This window comes from Myotis myotis, unplaced genomic scaffold, assembly GCF_014108235.1.
Source record: "Myotis myotis isolate mMyoMyo1 unplaced genomic scaffold, mMyoMyo1.p scaffold_m19_p_1, whole genome shotgun sequence".
Classification (NCBI taxonomy): domain Eukaryota; kingdom Metazoa; phylum Chordata; class Mammalia; order Chiroptera; family Vespertilionidae; genus Myotis; species Myotis myotis.
This window is the reverse complement of record NW_023416313.1, coordinates 49,480,112-49,502,453: the sequence shown is the minus strand read 5'-3', so window position 1 is coordinate 49,502,453 and position 22,342 is coordinate 49,480,112. Positions and strand designations below refer to the sequence as shown.

General features: G+C 44.4%; 2 protein-coding genes across 2 annotated transcripts in view; one reads left to right on the top strand and one right to left on the bottom strand.

The window, feature by feature from the left end:
- Positions 1-13,184, top strand: part of CCDC158 (coiled-coil domain containing 158) — a 79,973-nt gene extending 66,789 nt beyond the window's left edge. Inside the window, exons 22-25 of the mRNA XM_036337032.1 lie at positions 6,373-6,440; positions 8,783-8,941; positions 10,421-10,528; positions 12,843-13,184. Of these exons, the coding sequence (XP_036192925.1) occupies positions 6,373-6,440; positions 8,783-8,941; positions 10,421-10,528; positions 12,843-12,919 (412 nt within the window). The 3' untranslated portion in view covers positions 12,920-13,184. The remainder of the gene's footprint in view (positions 1-6,372; positions 6,441-8,782; positions 8,942-10,420; positions 10,529-12,842) is intronic.
- Positions 13,185-17,841: 4,657 nt separating this feature from the next.
- STBD1 (starch binding domain 1) lies at positions 17,842-22,107 on the bottom strand. Its single transcript, XM_036337022.1, has 2 exons — positions 21,770-22,107; positions 17,842-19,551 (listed from the first exon to the last, which is right to left on the bottom strand). Exons 1-2 carry the CDS (start codon positions 21,975-21,977, stop codon positions 18,710-18,712), a joined length of 1,050 nt encoding a protein of 349 aa, XP_036192915.1. The 5' UTR covers positions 21,978-22,107; the 3' UTR covers positions 17,842-18,709.
- Between the last annotated feature and the right edge of the window lie 235 nt (positions 22,108-22,342).

Here is a 22,342-nt window from a genome sequence, read left to right as displayed (position 1 = left end):
GGCTGGCCTGCCTAGGGGATGGAGGTGCTGCAGGAGGTTGGCCCACCATAAAAGGTTGGCTGTGAGAGTGCACTGACCAAAAGGGGGCAGCTCCTGCATTGAGCATCTGCCCCCTAGTGGTCAGTGCCTGTCATAGCAAACTGTCAACCGGTTGTTTGGTCGACCGGTCTCTTAGGCTTTTATATATATAGATAAGCAACATAATGCCCTAAAGAAGGTTTCTAATATAGGCTTCATAATATCTAGCTCCTTTTTATCACATCTCCATATGGATGTTTCAGTAAATGAAACAATGACCCAAAGACTATAATCTAATCTAATAAAAGACAAACATGCAAATTGACCATACCTTCGCTATGCCTTAAGCCACGCCCACCAGCCAATCAGAGTGACTATATGCAAATTAACCCAACCAAGATGGCGGCCGGCAGCCACCGAGCTGGAGCGAGCAGGAGGCTTGGTTGCTCCAATGACGGAGGAAGCCAAGCTTCCCACCTGCCGTGGCCAGCTGTAGCCTCCACTCAAGGCAACAAAGTTTCAATTATAGAAGATAAAGAAACCCCACATACCTGCTTTCAGCTGGCCATGGCCACGGAGGTGGAGTGAGCAGGAGGCTTGGGTTGCCCCTGGCAATGGAGGAAGCCAAGCTTCCCACCCACCCTGGCTAGCTCTGAGCTCCACTCAGGGCTACTAAGTTTCAATTATAGAAGGTAAATAAATCTCAGAATAAAAAATAAAAGAAAAAAGGAGAGGCTGGGAGCTTCCGTCACCAGGGGGCTTGGCCAGCCTGAAAACGGCCCTCAGCCCCTCACCCAGACTGGCCAGGGACCCCAGTGAGGACCCCCCACCCTAAAGGGGGTGTGGCCAGCCTGAAAACAGCCATCAGCCCCTCACCCAGGCTGGTTAAACCTCCATGGGGTGAGGGTCCCCACTGGGGGGCGCTTGACCGGCCTGCAAACAGCCATCAGCCCCTCACCCAGGCTGGCCAGGGACCCCAGTGAGGACCCCCCACCCTAAAGGGGGTGTGGCCAGCCTGAAAACAGCCATCAGCCCCTCACCCAGGCTGGCCAGGCACCCCAGCGGGACCCGCACCCTGATCTAGGACACCCTTCAGGGCAAACCAGCCGACCCCCACCCATGTACCAGGTCTCTATCCTATATAATAAAAGGGTAATATGCAAACTGACCCTAACAGCAGAACGACTGGGAATGACTGGTCACTATGACACACACTGACCACCAGGGGGCAGACACTCAATGCAGGAGCTGCCCCTTGGTGGTCAGTGCGCTCCCACATGTGGGAGCTCTGCTCAGCCACAAGCCAGGCTGATGGCTGCCAGTACAGTGGTGTGGTGGGAGCCTCTCCCACCTCCTCAGCAGCGCTAAGGATGTCCGACTGCAGCTTAGGCCTGCTCCCTGCTGGCAAGTTGACATCCCCCGAGGGCTCTCAGGCTTCCAGAGGGATGTCTGACTGCCAGCTTAGGCCCAATCCCCCAGGGAGCGGGCCTAAGCCAGCAGGTGGTCATCCCCCGAGGTGTCCCAGACTGCGAGAGGGCACAGGCCAGGCTGAGGGACCTCCCCCCCCCTGAGTGCACAAATTTTTGTGCACTGGGCCTCTAGTCCTATATAATAAAAGTCCAATATGCTAAGTGTCTGGTCGGCTGGTCTCTATTCAACCAATAAAAATGTAATATGCTAATGATATGCTAAGGCTGCTCAACTGCTTGCTATGACGTGCACCAGGGGGCAGAGAATTGACCAGTCGACCAGTCACTGTGACATGCTCTGACCACTAGGGGGCAGACAGTTGACCGGTCGACCAGTAGCTATGATGTGCACTGACCAACAGGAGGTAGATGCTCCAACTGGTAGGTTAGCTTGCTGCTGGTGTCCGGCCTATTGGGACTGAGCGAGATGTGCCAGACATGCCCTGGAGCCCTCCCACAGTCCCTCCCTGACTGGCCAACCTCACACGTCCCTTTCCAGCCCCGATAGTGCACCAGTGGGGTCCCTCGGCCTCGTCTGCACCCTCTCACAATCTGGGACCCCTTGGGGGATGTCAGAGAGCCTCTTTCGGCCCAATCCCACAGACCAGGCTGAGGTACCCCATGGGTGCATAAATTCGTGCACTGGGCCTCTACTGAACAAATAAAGATGGCCATTCCACAACACCATTCCCCTCCAGCTCACACTTCTGTTGGCACAATTGCTTTCCCAGGGCACCTGTGCTTCAATCTTAACATTATCATTGATTCTTCTTTCTCTCTTGTCTCATTTGTCTAGTCACCAAATCTTAATAACTTTGACTCTAAAACAGCTCTCACATCCATTTTCTTCTTGCAATATCCCCTCGAACTGTATTAATTTCCCATGGCTGCTGTAACAAAATTAGTAGCTTAAAACAATACAAATTTATCTGGAGGCCTGAAATCTTAAATCAGTTCTATTGATCTGAAGTCAAATGTTGTCAGGGCCACAAGCCTCCAGAAGCTCCCAGGGTTAATTCATTTCCTGACCTTTTTTCCAGCTTCTAGAGCTTCCTTTCTTGCACTCTGACCTCTGGCTCCTTCATCCATCCTCACAGCTCACAGCATAGCATCCTCAATCTCTTTCTGCTGAGATTGTCCTATCATCTTCTCTCTATATAAAATCTCCCCCTGCCTCCTACTCAGAAAAAAATTATGATGGCATTCAGGGCTCATCCAGATAATCCAGATAATCCAGATAGTCTCCCCATCTCGAAATCTTGAATGTGACCACATCTGCAAAACCTCTGTGCCATATAAGGTAACATCAGTAGGTTCTTGGCATTCGGATACAGCTATGTTTGGCAGCCATTGTTCAGCCTAGGCCTTCGGCCTTTCTTGATGGACTATTGTGGTGGCCTCTGCAGTGTTTAGTGTGGATGTTTTTCAGTCTCTGCTCTCCTGCCTGTTCCAGTCACTTCTATGCATTAATTTCAAATCCGTCTGCCTAAAGCACACCCCAGACTATATCTGTTGCCCAGCCCCAAACTTCAAAGGTTCCCCACTGCCTACTGCATTGAGCAACTCTTTAACCTGGTCATTAAGACACACACAATGTAGCCATGGCCTTCCTTTCCAGGGTTTTTTTCCTAACATAGCTATTCTCAAACTTATTGGTCTCAGAACCCCTTTGCACTCACTAATATCATTGAGGATTCCAAAGAGCTTTTGTTTATCTGGGCTATTTCTACTATTGCCATTTTAAGTATTGGAAAGTAAATTTTAATGTAAGCATTTTTAAATGTTAACACACTGCAGACCAGTAGTGTTATTGCTTGCTTTACCCAGTGGTCAGATAAGTTTCTATTGAATGAGTACAAAACACGTTTTACATAATGTTAAAGGCACGCTTTAAAATTAAATCCCCATTGCATTTTGAAGTTATTTATTACATGTTCTTACAAGCTAATATCTTTTTTTAATTGTTTTATTACTTAAAGTATTACAGAGTATTATATATGTCTCTTTTTTTTTTCCTCCCCTTGATCTTCCCCTAGCCTCTCATACCCCCCTAGTGTCTTGTGTCCATTGGTTATGCTTATATGCATGCATACAAGTCCTTCGGTTGATCTCTTACCCACCCTTGCCACCCCCCAATCCTCCCCAGCCTTCCCGCTGTAAGTTTGACAGTCTGTTCGATGTTGCTCTGCCTCTGTATCTATTTTTGTTCATCAGTTTATAATGGTCTTAATTATCCATAAATGAGTGAGATCATGTGGTATTTTTCTTTCATTGACTGGCTTATTTCACTTGGCATAATGCTCTCCAGTTCCATCCATGCTGTTGCAAATGGTAAGAATTCCTTCTTTTTTACAGCAGCATAGTATTCCATTGTGTAGATATACCACAGTTTTCTAATCCATTCATCTTCTGATGGGCACTTAGGCTGTTTCCAGATCTTAGCTATGGTAAATTGTGCTGCTATGAACATAGGGGTGCATATATCCTTTCTGATTGGAGTTTCTGTTTTCTTGGTATATATTCCTAGAAGTGGGATCACTGGGTCAAAGAAACCATCAACAAAACAACAAGAAATTCCACTGCATGGGAGAACATATTTGCCAATGTTATCGCTGATAAGGGTTTAATCTCCAACATTTATAGGGAACTCATACAACTTAACTAAAGGAAGATAAACAATCCAATCAAAAAATGGGCAAAGTACCTAAATAGACACTTTTTAAATAGACACTTTTCAAAAGAGGACATTCAGAAAGCCAAGAGACATATGAAAACATGCTCAAAGTCACTAATCATCCGAGAAATGCAAATCAAAACAACAATGAGGTACCATCCCACACCTGTCAGAATGGCTATCATCAACAAATCAACAAACGACAAGTGCTGGAGAGGATGTGGAGAAAAATGAACACTTGTGCACTGCTGGTGGGAATGCAGACTGGTGCAGCCACTATGGAAGACAGTATGGAGTTTCCTCAAAAAGTTAAAAATGGAACTCCCATTTGACCCAGTGATCCCACTACAAGCTAATATCTTTTTAAAGTATGACACTTTGTAAACACTGTGTAATATGAAGTGGAGAATTCTCGTGATCTGTCTGCAATGTGTTAAGATACTGGTATTTATTTATCCTATATAATAAAAGCCTAATATGCTAAGTGTCCGGTCATCCAGTCATCCGTTCAACCAATCAAAGTGTAATGTGCTAATGATATGCTAAGGCCGCTCAATCGCTCGCTATGATGTGCACTGACCACCAGGGAGCAGACGCTCCGACTGATAGGTTAGCTTGCTGCTACCAGTCAATCAGGACTGATTCAGCTGATCAGGACCGAGCAAGACGGGCCGGACATGCCCTGGAGCCCTCCCGCGGTCCCTCACCAGCTGACCAACCCCCTGTGTCCCTCCCTGGCCCCAATCATGCACCAGTAGGGTCCCTCGGCCTGGCCTGTGTCCTCTCACAATCCAGGACCCCTCAGGGGGGCACATTGACTGTTAGGTAGTTCCATCTACAGTGGGGCCTTGACTTACGAGTTTAATTCGTTCCGTGACGGAGCTCATAACTCAAATTACTCGTATGTCAAATCACTGTGATGTTCGCTGCGCCAACTAGCGGTGGGGTAACTGAAGCTGGCTCCTAACCCGAATTTTTTTGAGCTTGCAACGCAAAGCAAAAAATCAGCTGAGAGACAGCTCGTATCTCAAAAAAACTCATTAGTCTGGACACTCGTAAGTCAAGGCCCCACTGTATCTATATAATAAAAGCCTAAGCAACCACTACAGCAGAACGACCGGAACAACCAGAACGACTGGTCGCTATGATGTGCACTGATCACCAGGGGGCAGATGCTCAATGCAGGAGCTGCCCCCTCATGGTCAATGCGCTCCCACAGGGGGAGTGCCGCTCAGCCAGAAGCTGAGCTCACAGCTGGTGAGCACAGCGGCAGTGGCAGGAGCCTCTCCCACCTCCATGGCAGCACTAAGGAACAGCAAGCTGAGCGGTAAGGAGCAAGCAGGTGGGTGGTAAGGAGCAAGGGGTCCCGGAATGCGAGAGGGCGAAGGCCAGCCTGAGGGAGCGCCCCCCGCCACCACCCCCAGTGCACAGATTTTAGGCACTGGGCCTTTAGTTTAAAAATAACAAAGTGTATTGCATGTTGCCATAATAATTTATTTTATTATAACTGTATTTTCAAACAAACAATCATTGAGAAGGTATTGTTTCACAATTTAATGCATGGCTTTAAAAAGATAGCTAGATTCTCCTGTTTGCATCTGCATTTACTTGGCTATGATGTCAGATGTCATGGAGCCTCTGTGAAACTTACTGTATACTTGTAAGAGATTTAGAGTTAAAAAGCAAATGTCTTGGTATTATAGTGAAAATTTCCAAAGACTTATTGACCTCACAAATCCTGCAAGGGAACCACCTTCAGAACTGCTGCCATAATATTCTCCTACGGGTACCCAACCCACAGAGCTCTGTGGATTTTTCAACTTACTGATTTAAATAAATCTGATACTTTTGTAAAGTGATACTACTATTGCTAAGAGATTTTTTTCTTTTTCTTTTTTAAATAAGTCTTAGAATCCATGAGAGAAAGATTTGGATTTTATAGCTCCTATTACACAAAAGTGAATTTTCTAGCTAGGATTATATACTATTACATTTTCATTTTGCAAAATGTTCCTGGGCACTGAATGCATAGAGTGCAACTTTGGGTCTCCCTCACAGGGTTTCCTAGGGCTTTGGCAGGTTAGGGTAGGGACTGCCACCTTGAGTTCATATTTAAGCCCTCACTTTTGCCTGCATTAGCTTGCTTCTGTCCACCAAGATTAGCACTGTTTTTGAAATGGAGTGTTTGCATGGCCATTCTTATGCTTCCAGAGAGCCAGTCGCATTGCATGCAGGAGAGCTGGAAGATCCCTCGAGCTGCTTCACATTCCCCTCTACAGGTGAGTTTCCAATGAAAGCACTGGAACGGGCTGCCTAACACCCTACAGTGGCTCCCTGTTTCCACGAGGATACAGACTAACACTGTTACAGTAGCCTGTACATCCCTGTGAAGTCTCTGGTCTCATTCCTACTCTCCCCCTTTTCCCACTCTGCTTCATCCATCCTTGAATTGTTCTTGAACATCCCAGCCAGTTTCTGGTCAGGGCCTTTCCACCACCGTTCCTCCACATTGCTAACCCCTCACCACCTTTGGAGCCTTTGCTCAAATGTCACTTTCCCAATGAGACTCTCACAATCTTATTTAAAAATGTTACCCTCCCATACTCCTAGAGCCCCTTATTTTTTCTTTTATTAGCTTGCACATATTTTAATATGCTATATAACGGACTAATCTATGTTGTTCATTGTGTGTTATTCCTGCTAGACAAAAGCTGCACAAGGGCAGATGTCTCTAAGAGGTCGGTTGCCTGATCTATCTCCCAGGCACTTAGAACCTCCCTGGAGCATAGCAGGTGCTGAATTAATACTTACAGCATTGATGAAAGGAAAAGGAGAAGAATTGGGACAGATGGTTCTCCATATAATTTCCAAAGACTTATAGACAAAATGTTCTTTATACCAGTAAATATAAGGAGATGGGGAAGAGATTGAAAGATAACAGAATCTGTTGAAAAGCAAAACGGCATAACTGAGACTAAAAATGGAAAAGAAGCCCTGTCCAGTTTGCTAAGTGGTTAGAGCATCGGTCCACAGACAGAAGGGTTGCAGGCTTGATTTCTGGTCAAGGGCATGCAACTCGGTTGCAGATGCGATCCCAGGCCCCATTCGGGCGAATGCAGGAAGCAATGTGTCTTTCTCACGTTGATGATTCTTCCTCTCTCTCTCTCTCTCTCTCTCTCTCTCCCCACTTCCTCCTCCCCTTTCACTCTAAAATTCATTGGAAAAAATATCTTTGGGTGAGGATTAAAAAACAATAAAAAGAAAAAAGGAAAAGAAAAAAAATGGTACAAAGGAAAGCATTATTAAATATATATATATATAATAATATATATATATATGACTGAAATCATACTCACAAACATGATAGACCCCCTAGAGAAAATTTACACAAAAGGAATATTTAGCACTAAGAAAGATAAAAAATAATTATAGAAAACATGTTAGATTTAGAAGGCAAGGGCAAATGGGCAAATAGACACATAATCGGTATTTCTATGAAAGACAAGATAAATGGGAAAAATTAAACTGAAAATGATGGTTATTCAACAAAAGTATAGCTGTAAATCTGGACAGTGATAATGTAAATAGGCAAAATTGAGATGTGAGGTGAACGAGATACGAGAAAAGATAAGTTTTTGTATTTTCTTTTATAGAGAAGTATATATAAAATCAAAATAAAATATTCTTTAATAAATACAAACTCAATTTATAAATAATCTTTAACTTGTGATAAATCTTTTAAGAACTAATATTTGAAGAAAAAAAGCATTTGAAATTTAGCAATTTCTTTGTTTACTTCACTTATATGTTTTTATTATTGTTTTATGCAAGAGAATACAAGATATATCCTTGCCTTATTAGATTAATATAAATGAGTGCTTTTACCTTTTCTTATACATTTTGAGTACTTTAGAATACGTTAACTCCATTCACTGTTCTTCCAACTTATATTCAATTATTATCACATATTTTCATTATAAATGTAAATACCACAATGGATAACTTTCATGTTTTGTACGGTTAATATTCATTTAAATAAACCCACATAGTTACACTTTATCTTCTATCTGATATTATTTCACTTATGCCTTTAATGTTCCGTTTAATGTAAGTCTTCTGGGAACATGTTTTCTCAGTTTCTGTTTTTCTGAACTTGTCTTTATGCTCATTTTTGAAGAATATCTTTTGCTGAGTATAGAATTCTAGGGTTGACATTTTTCCTTCACTTTGAAAATACTCCATTGTTTCTACGAAGAGGTGAACTCTAAATTTAATTGTTGCTCATTTAAATGTAATTTGTCTTTTTTGCCCTTCTGGCAGCTTTAAGATTGTTTTTGTCTTTGTTTGTTTGCTTTTTAGCAGGTTTTATCGATATGTTGAGATATGGTTTTCTTTATATAGAAGAACCTGTTTGGTTTGTGCAGTCATGCTGTATGAATCATGCTGGTCTGTGCCTCCATTGTCCAGACCTGTGGGTTCTACCTCAAGCCCTGGGTATAGGACATCCTTTCTCCCTCGCCCCATCATTGGAAGCATTTTTCATGAAAGTTTGACTTGAGAAGTGTGACATACTATTTTTAATTAAATCTGTGCTTTTTCTTTTGTTCTTGCAAAATTTTAGTCAATCCATCTGTGAAAAATTCAGCTACTCGGTCATTCCATTCTTCTCCTAAGAAGTCTCCGGTTCACTCCCTCCTAACTAGTTCGGCTGAAGGTTCCATATGTTCCACATCTCCATACAGGTCCGCCAAAACTATCCATTCAGCTGACTCTGTTAAAGGTAAGAATCACCTGATATCACCGATGAGATTGATTGATTTCCCTGCTCTGGTAAACGGAAAGTTCCTTTTTATAATCAGAATAAGATTTTATTTGGTGTTCTTATATGCAAGTTCTGCTAGCTAGCTGTGCAACGTAAGTGGGTCTGATTTAAATAATAGCTATTGTGTGTACACACATGCACACACCCCTTAGTAAATATACATAGACATACGTAAATATTATCTCTTTCTTTCTCTGTCACAAATAATGATTTTTTTCTATTTGTAATAAGATTTTGGGTCTTCTTTTCAATGTTGTGACTTCTCTTATTTACATTTACAATGTTGTGACTTCTCTTATTGAAATCCCAGCCCCCTTCTGTCCATGCCTTTGTAAATGCAAGTGTCTATCATGCAAACTTACCAGAATGTTCTCATTTTTTATTCTAAGTTCTTTTTGTGTGTGTGCTAAGACAGATGGGAAAATGTTTGATTTAGAATAAGTGATAATAAGTGGATGTTAAATAAATAAATGTTGACTTGAACCTGAAGTGTTTTTCATCCTGTGTGACAGTGAGTCAGAGGACCCAGGCTCTCGGGTATCATTCCCACTGGCAAGGGGTAAACTAGGCAAATTGTCGCATCGGAGGCTAAGACTGAAATTGCAATCTTGAGATTGCCCATTGAGTATTTTTTAGAGATTGACAAAACTTAGCATCCTTATTAGAGAATAGCTTGCATGTACCTAGGCCAGTGATGGCGAACCTTTTGAGCTCGGCGTGTCAGCATTTTGAAAAACCCTAACTTAACTCTGGTGCCATGTCACATATAGAAATTTTTTGATATTTGCAACCATAGTAAAACAAAGACTTATATTTTTGATATTTATTTTATATATTTAAAATGCCATTTAAAAAAGAAAAATCAACCAAAAAAATGAGTTCGCATGTCACCTCTGACACGCGTGTCATAGGTTCGCCATCACTGACCTTGCCCCTCCTCAGTTACTCCTGCCACATTTATTCTCGGCTCACTGCAGCCAGGTGAGCATCAGGCTGCCCTCTTCCATCTTATAACCCCTCCCTCATTCAGGTGACAGCAGCTAAAATGCGCACTCGGCCTCACACACTTTCAGGAATGTCACCAGTGTCAGTATTAAATCTTGCTCTTCCAAACTCTAAGTTCATGGAACTCTAAGGTTTGTTATGAGAAGCTGTCATTTACAATGCAGAATATATCATTAAACAAAAAGTATTTCTCTCACTCATCCCATTTAATGCTGTGTAGTTAAATAAGAGTAAATCAACTTGGTTTAAAACAAAATAAAATAAGTTAGCATTGCAGTATTTAGATAAGACACTTCTTTATTTTAAAATAGGTTTTCATAGGTTAAGATTTTCATTATTTGAAAGGAACGGTTATTTAACCTGTAATTGGAAGATTTCTAAAATATATATTAAATAGATTTTTAATATCACATCTAAGCAATTTTCTAATAGCTTCACAGTCTCAGCCAATAGAAACCACAGGAAAAACATGCAGGAAGCTTCAGAACAGACTGGAAAGCTTGCAAACTCTGGTGGAAGATTTACAGCTGAAGAACCAAGGTACAGTGCACATTTGGCGAGATCTTCCTTGCTCCAAAGAATACTCCCCTTCCCTTCAGGTGAAGCCTCCTATCTATTGGCCCGCTGTAAAGCATCCTGAATAAGCAGTCTTAAGCAACATATAAGGGTCTGAACCCTGACCAACCCCTGGATTAATTGTGTGACCTTAGGCAGGTCACTGTAGTCCTGCTCTACTGTAGATAAGCATTTGTGTGGCAATAGCTAGGGCATGACTGCGGTCAGTAGCCAGAAAACAAAATAGCAGTACACAGCCTACACAGGGCTTTGGTTAGCATGGACTGTACGCGACTCTGCCACAGGTTGCTCTGTCTGTGGAGCAGCCCTCTCTCTCTCACTGCTTCACTAATAACTCTTCCACCTTAAAGAAAGAAAAAGAGACTAGGCCACATAAAAAAACAAACCACTGATAAATACCCTAAAGCTGTTTGGATGAGACGTTATTGTACTCTGCAAATCACAGGCAACACTTAGGCATAAGTGCTAAGTGGATGTTCCTGAGCATAGGGGAGGATTTGGATATGTTCCGTCGGCTTGGGAGGGCTATCTTGCTCTATGCTTTTCTGACATAAATTCATGAATCCTGGAGCCTCTTTTCAGAGGGAAGTTCATTTTGAAGTATACATGTTATTCTATCTTCCCAGCTCTAGAGAAGTAAGATACAGATGAAGGATATTTTTCTAAGAACAAATCCTTATAAAATAAATTTAACTTTGTTAATAATCATCATTGCTATTAGCATTTATTGAGCATTTTCCAGCTCTGTGGCAGGCCCTGTTCCCAGAGCTTTACTGATGTTTTCTCCATGTGAACCTCACAACAACTGGGACGTTGGGCACTAATGTTACGTCACTTGAAACTACAAGTAAGATCACAGTCAATAAAGCCTAAGTCACATGAGTAGTAGAGCTGGGACTTGATCTCCGTAATTTCTAACTCCGAAATCCACATGTTTTACCAAATTATTATTAAAAAAGATTCCAGATCCCTTATAATGACACCAGACCCTATGGAGAAAAATATCAGAAAATGTTTGATTTTAAGTTATTGTGAGCTTTTCAAAGAAGGTGCAGTATCTCCTTGGCTCCACTTTTATCACACTTTGATTTATGTTACTGGGTTTATTTGAGTAATGCCACCATTTAATAGTTCAAATGAGAGACTTGTTGCATTTGTTTAAAAATATATAAAGACCTTTATATTGGATACATTGTCTGGATGGGATGTCTCTTGGAAATTATGAAACAAATATGTTTTAGAGAATTTGGGGAGCATTTGTCAAAATTTAAAGTGCACATACATATGCCTTGGCCCAGAAATTCCATTTCTAACAATTTTTTCTATAAGAAGTAATTCTACAAATGCACTAAGGTTTGTTTACAAAAGTATTTCTTGTAACATTGTTTAAAAACAAAACTAAGAAAGCAACTTTTAAAAATGTGTTTATTACCATATTGGTACATCCATATAATGGAATACTGTGCAGTCATAACAAACTGTGAGCTGAACTGGGAAGATGTTAACATTTTGTTAAGTGAATAAAGCAAGCTACAGAACAAGTTATACTACATTTCCGTTTATGTAAAGAAGAAACGTGTGTGTGTGTGTGTGTGTGTGTGTGTGTGAGTGTGTGAGTGTGTGTGTGAGTGTGTGTGTGTGTGAGTGTGTGTGTGAGTGTGTGTGTGTGTGTGAGTGTGTGTGAGTGTGTGTGAGTGTGTGTGTGTGTGTGAGTGTGTGTGAGTGTGTGTGAGTGTGTGAGTGTGTGTGAGTGTGTGTGTGTGTGTGTGTGTGTGAGTGTGTGTGTGTGTGAGTGTGTGTGTGTGTGTGAGTGTGTGTGAGTGTGTGTGTGTGTGTGTGAGTGTGTGTGTGTGTGTGTGTGTGAGTGTGTGTGTGTGAGTGTGTGTGTGTGTGTGCGCACAGGTGCGCATGAAGATATTCACCAGACTGTTTACAGCGATGACCTCAAGGGAGTGGGCTCAACAGGTGAAGGGAGCAGAGACACAGACTGACTTGCATCTCTGTACACTTCTGAGGTGTTCAGATTATTAACAATAGTATGCATTCCTTCTATCATAATAATTATGCTCATTAAAATAACTAAACTAGTAGAGATTTATCCTTAGCTCTGTTCCATAACATATCTTTTCAAAAATATACTACTTTGCATTTTTAAGAACTTCTTGAGCTCAGAATGCATGTATTCTACAGTAGCAAGCTGACCTTTCAAAAAGCACATAATAGAATTAAAGCCTCAGTAAATGTTGTTATTCTAACTTTGTCTTATCAACATTTTCAGCAATGTCTTCAATGATAAGAAATCAAGAAAAGAGAATACAGAAAGTGAAAGACCAGGAAAAAATGTTACTAAAGTGACACATTGCTTGCCTATTCTTTACAGAGATATGATATGATGCCCAATTAATTGTGGTGTTACTTATAAATAGTGCCCTGCAAACTTTTTTCTTTTTATGTGAAATTTTAATTAAAGATACCCTGTCTTGTACACTCTATTTTGAAATAAACTATCCTTGAATGCTCTCCCAGTAAAACTTGAAGCAGTACTGACTAGTTGTGAAAGTATTCATAACTTAAAATGTATTACTTTGTGCTAGTGTCTTAGAATTATTATGCCTTTTTTTCCTCTCTCTCTGTCTTTTTTTTTTTACTGGTGCTGAAGCAATAGTGTTGTGTTTTTTTCCCCCCCAACTTAAAAAACAATATTTACATGGAAGTGAAAGATGTGGTGGTATAATGCCCGGAACAGGGCAGACTCTGACACATGACAGGGATTCCTGCTGTGACCCTGAACTGTTTGTTCTATCATTATCAGTGGCTGTGATCAGACAACAAAATATTGGGCCCCTGATCAAAACTTCCGGAAAAGTTTCTCTTTTGCATATTAATAACTATAAAGAAAGAAGACACGTATTATTCTTCAGTCAGTAGGTAACTTCTACAGGTTGAATGGATTCAGTCTGCCTTAATTAGATTTTAACAAATTAGGGGTTTTGTATGTGGAGCGTTTCCTAACACCAATAACCAATTCTCTGTGGACACCGACTGACGTCCTGCGAGTCAGCTCAGTTCTGGCACTATCTGGAGTTAAGGTCAGCTTCTACAGACTTAAGGGCGCGGTCGCACAAGGCTGCCTCCCAGTGCACGTGGCAATAGAGAGGCACAGACCACCGTACTCTTTGACTGACAGGTTATAAAGTGGGGGTTCCCACAATCTCCTCCTGAGTTTCAGTAATTTGCTAGAATGGGTCACAGAACTTAGGGAAGTGCTTTAGTTACTGGTTTATCATAAAGGAAACAATTCTGGACCAGCCAAGTGCCAGAGATGCATAGGGCAAGGGGTGCACCTATGCATGAAGCGTCCACATCCTCTCAGGGTGTGCCCCCTGCCAGCACTTCAGTGTGTTCACCCAAAAGCTCATTAAATCTCCTGACGGTCATGAGCCGCTTAACAGTAGGGATACATTCTGAGAAATGTGTTGTTCGGTGATTTCATCATTGTGCGAACATCATACACATGTGTAAGAAGATATAGCCCACTACACACCTGTTATATGGTATACCTATTGCTACAAGCCTGTACAGTACGCTACTGTACTGAATACTTTAGGCAATTATAACACAATTTGTGCACTCGGGGGGGGGGGGTGTCCCTCAGCCCAGCCTATGCCCTCTTGCAGTGTGGGACCCCTCGAAGGATGTCCACCCCAGTGGGGACTCTCACCCCATGGAGGTTTGGCCAGCCTGGGTGAGGGGCTGATGGCTGTTTTCAGGCTGGCCACACCCCCTTTAGGGTGGGGGGTCCCAATGGGGTGTCTGGCCAGTCTGGGTGAGGGGCTGAGGGCCGTTTTCAGGCTGTCCAAGCACCCTGGTGACGTAAGCTCCCAGCCTCTCTTTTTTTTTTTCTTCTGGGATTTATTTACCTTCTATAATTGAAACTTTGTTGCCTTTAGTGGAGGCCTACGAAAAGCTTGGCTTCCTCCATCACCAGGGGCAACCCACTCCTGCTTGCTCCAGCTCTGTGGCCACGGCTGGCTGAAAGCAGGTATCTGGGGTTTATTTACCTTCTATAATTTAAACTTTGTTGCTTTTAGTGGAGCTCAGAGCCGGGCCATGGCAGGTGGGGGAAGCTTGGCTTCCTTCATCATTGGGACAACCAAGCCTCCTGCTTGCTCCAGCTCCGTGGCTGCCGGCCGCCATCTTGGTTGGGTTAATTTGCATATAGTCGCTCTGATTGGCTGGTGGGCATGGCTTAAGGTGTAGTGAAAGTATGGTCAATTTACATGTTTGTCTTTTATTAGTATAGGATGGTAAGTACTTGTGTATCTAAAAATAGAAAAGGTATAGTGGAAATATGAAAACTATGATATAAAGATAAAAAGTGGTCACCTGTATAGAGCACTTATCATAAATTAGATGGAATTTGCAGGACTGGAAGTTGCTCTAGGTGAGTCAGTGAGTGAGTGGGGAGTGAATGTGAAGTGAAGTCCTAGGACTATTGTCCCCCATTGTAGACTTTATAAACCCTGTACACTTAGACTACACTAAAATTACAAAACAACATGAGAGTAAATCAAGCACAAGAGAAAATGACGCAATCAAGAGATTTAGTAAACACGAGATGAGGCTGCTGCCAGAGTAACAGAGCATACTGTTTTTCAGTGAACTGTTTTTTATAAGTAGAAAGAGTACGTTCTACAGTGATGATAACAAGTATAGTGTAGTAAATACATAAGCCAGTAACATAGTCGTCTATTATTGTTATCAAGTATTATGACTGTGCATAATTGTACGTGCTGTACTTTGATACGATTGGCAGCGTGGTGGGTTTGTTCACACCAGCATCACCACAAGTATGTGAGTTATGCTATGATGTGAGGATGGCCACCACCTCACTAGGCGACAGGTATTTTTCACTTCCATTATAATCTAGTTCCATGGTTGACCAAATCATCTTTATTGGGCACTTTACTTATTCAAGGGTTTTTAGAGCTCATTCTCCTGTCCTCCACCCCGACCCAGAGATTGGTGGGTGGGGCTGAAAGTTCCAAACCTCTAATCACTACTACTTTCTGGTGAGCAGCTTCACCCCAGGGATATATAAGGGCTCCCCCATAATCGCCTCATTAGCATAAACTCAGGTGTGATCTCAGGGCCTCACTGTGAATAACAAAAGACACTCCCTGGTCTTAAGAAATCCCAAGGGTTTAATGAGCTCAGTGCCAGGAACCTGGGACAAAGACTAAATATATTTATTATACCATATTATAATGAGACAAGTAGAACATATACAAAAATGTTCCAATTGTGCCAAAGACAGTATGGACCATGTGGCAGGAGGCTGGCTGTCCCAAACAGTTGGCACCCACTCCTTGCCTGGCACAGACCTCACTGAGAAACAGCTGCCCAGCTGGAGGCTGTCTCCCAGCCCCCTGCCTTCCACCATATCACCTTGCTTGTGGACAGAGCAGTATGCATCACTCTCTGGCCAAAAGTCCTAGTAAGCCTTCATGGTTTCATTTCATTTCCCCTTCTGTGGGCTGGCCCCTGAGGACAGGGAGGCCCCAGGGGACAGTAGGTGACAGTCGCTACAAGAGCTGCCCTCCTGCCAGGAAAACCCAGTGCCCACTGCTTCGTGAGTAAGAAATAAACTTTTTGCCACAGCCTTCTCACGGGGATGGTGCCGGTGCGGCAGCAGGTGCCAGCCTGTCCAGTACAGGTAATAAACTAGTAGGGCGTACGGACCCTCCCACATACACATTCTTCATGTTTCTCCTCTAAATGACAGCGTTAGTACTCTAAGCAATCAATTTTTAATAAAATTTAAAAAAATGAATAGTATTGTAAGTATCTCTTAAAGCAATTGGATTTACTGAAAGATTAACTTTTATTTCATCAGGTAATGATAAAATGGCTAATAAGAGAACTCTAAAGATTTTTATTATAAATTGTTTTACCTTTAATTTTACCAAATAGAAATGCTTAGGCATTCTGGGCAGTAACAGAAAATGCCTCACTGATAGAATGCTGAATTCATTATGAAGTACACAGCAACTTAACATAATAATGCTATGAGCCAAAAAATCGGACATAGCTCTTTTAAGCACTCTCTGACACTATTTTCAGTTGGATTTAAGCTTTTTTCTGCAAAGATCATCTGTAACCAAAATTAAACAATGTTTCACCCAAAAAGGTGTTAACACTTATTTAAAGTTGTTTTAACATGTAAGAGTTCATTTTCAAGTACAGGCATGTATACTATCCCTCTAAAGGTACAGTTTTACAGGAAATATTCTAAAACTGTGTCTCCAAAGGGAGGAGAAAAACAGACTTCTCTGTCTCCTGATTTTTGCTTTTCCTGTTATGAATGAAGGAAAATATTAGTATTTTATTTTATATCAAAGCTATTATGGTATCAAGATTTAGACAAATAATCCAGACATTTAATAAATATATTAAAACTCTGGTTTTATTATTTTGGTTATAATAGCAAGGTTTGAATGCTTATTTCTTCTCAGAGCAAAGACACACTTCTCTCTCATTGGCCTGCTGCATTTGATTACCCAAGACAGCCACTGATATGAAAGGAGAGGGGAGTGGGTGAAACCATTGCTGTGGGACAGTCCCGCCCGCCCCCCCCCCCCCCCGGTTGCCATGGGCACAGATGGTTCCACAACAGCCCAGGAGTAAAGGATGGGTGTGGGGAGCTGATATAGGGTTAAGCCTCGGACTGACCTGTTGGCAAAGTCACAAACAAGTCTCTGAGGCTTAAACAACCGAATCCGAGAGGTGGCTGCTGATATACACGTGCTGTCATTTAAAAAATAAAAATGGGGGAATTTGCCAGAAGCCGATCCACCCTTGCTGCTTGACACAGTCACTGCAGGGAAGAAACATCTGCACAGCATATGTTTCAAGGGACCTGGCGTATATGGCATACTGTTCTTAATATGTTTGCTCCCCTTCTTAGTGCTATATGTTTTAACCAAGGTCACCTCTCCGAGAAAGGTTGTTTCCCCAGGTGGGGATTTTTCCCTGGAGTTAGGGAGGGAATAAAACCCCTTAACTAAGTGCCAGGCGAGTAATTAATCACTTTAACTATGAACAATCACGCTTAAGCTACATAATCTTTACTTAGGATAATCTCTTTCAGTTACTTCCTTGTAGCTTAATAGAACAATAGAGTAACCTTGGAATGGAGATAAGAAACGCCCTAACCTTTGGAATAGAATGGATAGGATTAAAATCAACTGGTATAAATACAGATGTAATAGGACAATAAAGGGAGAACCTCGCTATGATGATCAACTGAACGCTGTCTCCGTGTCATTCCTCCTTCTCGGACTCCGTCCACACCTTTGGAAACCCCTGGACCTGCTGGGGTTGGACCCCAACAGATGGGTGTGTCCCTCCCTGCAGTCAGGTGTGTCTACCTGTACCTCCCAGTGCTCTAAGAGCTAGCATTCAGGCCACCTGGCTAGCCCTCACCTCAACCCCATTTCTGTTCCCTTTCCTCCTGGGCTGCTCTTGATGATGGACTCTGATTAGGCCTTGTTTCTACACTAGCCTTCGATCACATGACAAAGACATACTTGCTACCTTCAAACCATACCAGGCAGGTAAAATCAAGCCAAAAACATTGGGAAATCTCATAACCTTCCTAATCACATCTAGTTGACCAGATGTTTTCTGCTCACAGTTCCATATGGTGGCAACTATTTTTAAACATAAAGTGTATAGTACATGTAGTTAAAAGCACGTTTCTCCAGCTGCACCACAAGGACATCAACTTGTTTCGCTCCCCTGCTTTAAGGATTACCCAAAGGCTCAAGCTTGAACCCTGTGCAGCTGGTTAGCTTTTGTGCTCCCTGACCAAGCTTAGCCACGTCACTCCCCTAGAAGACCAAGCCCTATAGTATTGATGGGTCAGCATAATCCATTCACCACGGCCACAGAAAAAGCCCACATTCATTGGAAGCATAATCCACGTACATATTTCTGTACATTAAACAAAAGCCACTAGCAAATCTGAAACAACTCGGCTAAACTTGGAGATATACCTCCTTTATTTCCGATTATTGAGTGTGCTCCACAACCTGAGCCCCTTCCACATTCTGCAACGGTTTCTTCAACCCCCTGCAAACCGCATCAGTGAATCCCCCAGCACTTGTGAACCAACGTATCCTCGCGGCCAACTTGCAGCAGCCTATTGCTGCATTCTTCCCAGCGAGTAACTTGCCCCTTCTCCACCACCACAAACTTCCACTCGACCACTGTATCTGCTGGCAGGGAGACAGAACGAGACCAGAGCCCCCCCGAGCTGTACTGGAGGGGGAGGTAAGTGGTCCACCTCCCAAGCCTCTCATGGTCTCCAGTGATGGCAACGAACTGCACCCTAGTGCTGGTGATATAATGGACCTGGAACCTGACACTAACTTGCTGAGACTCTGAAGTCATCACTATCCTTTTTGTCTTAACATCCACTTCCTGACCACTTGCTTCCACAAGACTGTTTCTGCCATAGTCCGCTCCCTGGTTCGGGCTTAACGTCGGAGCCTCAAGACTGCCACCCAAGCCAATATCCCCCCAAGACGAGTGCCTGGACACCATCTCCCAGTCCTCCGAGTCCTGTCTGTCCAGCTGGGCAAGGCTCACGTCGTCTTCACCTCTGTCCACGAGCAGGATGCTAGAAGGCAGTGTCTCTGCCAAACATGGAGCTGCGTTAGCAGGCACCTCTTGTCCTTTTTGGAATCCCCATTCTCCCATAAGAGATTCATGACTTTCGCTGCCTGAAGCTTCTACGTGGCCTCCAATCGCAGATGTAGCTACAGATTGTGTGTCCGGAAACCATCCAAAAGGAGCATGCTGTCTTGAATTGTCACGGTCACCGTGTTCTCCAGGAGGACTCTGCAGTCTCCATGCTGCTTCCTGCATGCTGCCAGGGCCTTTGGTCTTTGAAACCAAACACCCATTGCTTTCTTGAAGATGCTCTATAAAGACAGAATGTAACCGTCAGTTCTCATGAGAGGAAATGAAGCTGGGGCTGAGGAAATAGGTTTAGTCATTGAAGATTTTACCACTCATCTATCTGCAGTTCACAAAATCTATCCCTACTAAAATCACGTACCTCATCACCTAGCTCAGACACTGACCCAATACTGTCTGTGTGCTAAGAATATGCATGTGTGCCCAACAATAAAAGGCATATCCAGGAGTGCCGAGGAAGTGGCAAATGTACAGGCAGAAGAGTACAGTCCTCAACTTCCGCATTCCAGGCCACACTGGCATGCACCCACGTCAGGTTGTTTGGCTCCTGTTATCAGAAGATGTGCAGCCTGTGGAGTGAAGGGCTGGATGGCTACCCTACAACCTGCAGAGTGCACTCGTGCTCCCAGGGATCAGCGCTCACAGATGCTGGCAGCTGCCGGTGGGAGAACACACAGGACAGCGGTGCCTCATGGGCAGGAGCTGGGGGGAGGGTGGTAGAAGAGGTAGAAGAGGGCTGTTCTCTCCTTGCCAACCCCATGTGCATCAGGAAGCTCTTCAACAAACCATTGGCTTTTTACACCCCCTCACACTGTATGCTTTAAAAAATGTTCTTAAAAGTACACAATCGAAACTCAAAGACTCAGTTTCCTTTTTGGTCACCTCCTTGATAGTCTAAATTGTTCCCTACAAGATCAAAATCTCCAGTCATACAATCATCCAGATGGGTTTTTTTGTTGTTATTTTGTTTTAAGATTAATTTTATTTTTTAATATATTTTTATTAATTTCAGAGAGGAAGGGAGAGGGAGAGAAAGATAGAAACATCAATGATGAGAGAGAATCATTGATTAGCTGCCTCCTGCACACCAACTGGGGATCGGGATTGAGCCTGCAACCCTGGCTTGTGCCCTTGACTGGAATCGAAACCGGGACCCTTCAGTCTGCAGGCCAACACTCTATCCACTGAGCCAACCCAGCAAGGGCTGTTTTAAGATTTTTAAAAATAGATTTTTAGAGAGAGAAGAAGGGAGAGGGAGAGAAACATCAATGTGAGAGTGGAGCATCAACCAGCTGCCTCCTGCATGACCCCAATGGGGATGGAGCCTGCAACCCAGACATGTGCCCTGACTGAGAATTGAACCAGCAACTTTTCGGTGCACTGGACAAAACCAAACCAACTGAACCACACTGTCCAGGGCACAGATGGGGGGTTTTTGAGGGATATGGAAGGATATGAGGGAAAGGAGCCTTTAATTTTCTCTTTAATGGTGGGATTGGAAGTAAGACAAACAAATATTACTCCGAATCCCCCGAATCTTTCAACCTGAAACATAAGATCAGATAAAAGAAAATGAGCTCTCTGCTGACCCCAAACCAACGGCAGGAAAGGCACAGGGGCAGACCTTCAAGTTCACAGATGTTATCACTGGCAGGCTGGAGAGGCAATGGCGACTTGCCCAAGAGACACTGGAAAGTAAGGTCTCTGCCAGTGCTCCTACTTCGCCTGGCATGCCCTCTCCAAAATGTGGAGATTTAACCCTGCATGGCCATTCTACTCATCGAAGTCGGGTCCCCTATTCAGTATCCTGTTTAAGTCCTTTCCCCTAGGGGTGAGGCAGCCCTGCGCTGTTGTGGTAAGCGTGGGGGAGGGCCCGCAGAGCCTTGGTGGCCAGAGTCCAACCTGAACTTTGCTTTCCAGACAGAAGCACCCAGATAGCGGGAGGTGCCCCCCCCCCCCGGGTGTTCCCAAGCCCAGCTCTTCCACGCGGCGTGAGAGTGGGAGGACCTGAGTCTGTGGGATTGAGGCTGGGAACATGTCCCTGCTCCAGCAGAGGTTGAAGAGGGTTGCATGGGTCCCCCCAAACCTCCGCACTCCCTTCCTTAGTCCGGGAGGGGCGCCGCCACTGCAGCCGCCGGGCAGAGCCCAGGCCCACGAGAGGGACAAGGGCAGGTCCTCAGGATCGGTCCCTGGGGACAGAGGCGAGGCGGGGCGGCCGTCCTAGGAGGAACCGCCAGGGCATCCCTAGGGCTTCGGGAGAAGGCGAGAAACCTGTGCGGTGCGTGCGCACCAGCCTGGGAACTACTGGGCGCGGGGAGGGTCCTAGCCCGGGTGGGAAAGTTCGTCCCTGGAAATAAATGCTCCAGGTGGGCATGTTCCTCCCTCGGCGAATTTCAGGGCCCTTGGCAGATCCCTGGAGACGCGGAGAGGAAGGGACAGCACCTGGTTTGGTGATCGGCTCCCGCCTGGAAGGTCCCGGGCTCAGTCCGCTGCCGCCACGCTGATCGCCTCCGGCCGACGCAGCCTTTCCTATAGCGGCGTCCTTCTCCCGCTCCGCGTCCCCCTTCTTTCCCTTGTCCCGCAGCAGCCAGATGAACAGCGCTCCGGCCAGACCCCCTCCGACCAGCAGGGCGGACCAGACGGCGCCCATGGCTGAGAGGCCGCAGCTCGGGACACGACGGCGACAGGGACCCGGGCTCGGGTCACGAACGCAAAGCCACACCTACCCGCGCGCTCCAGCCTTTTACGGTCCCCCGTTGGCCGCACTCCGCGCGGAGCCCAGCCCTCCGCGCCTGAAACTCAACTTTCCCAGCCCCGCCCCGCCCGCCCCGTTCCGCCCCGCCCCGCCCCGGGGCTGCAGCCCCACGCGGTGGCCTGGCGGCTCGAGCGCTTTCCTTTCCGGCGTTTGCAGTCGCCGGGTCCAGTGCTCCGAGTGCCCCGTTCCACGTGTGTTTCACACGCGTAAAGAACCCACGTGTGCACAGCCGCCGCGCTCAAATCTGGTACATGTCCACC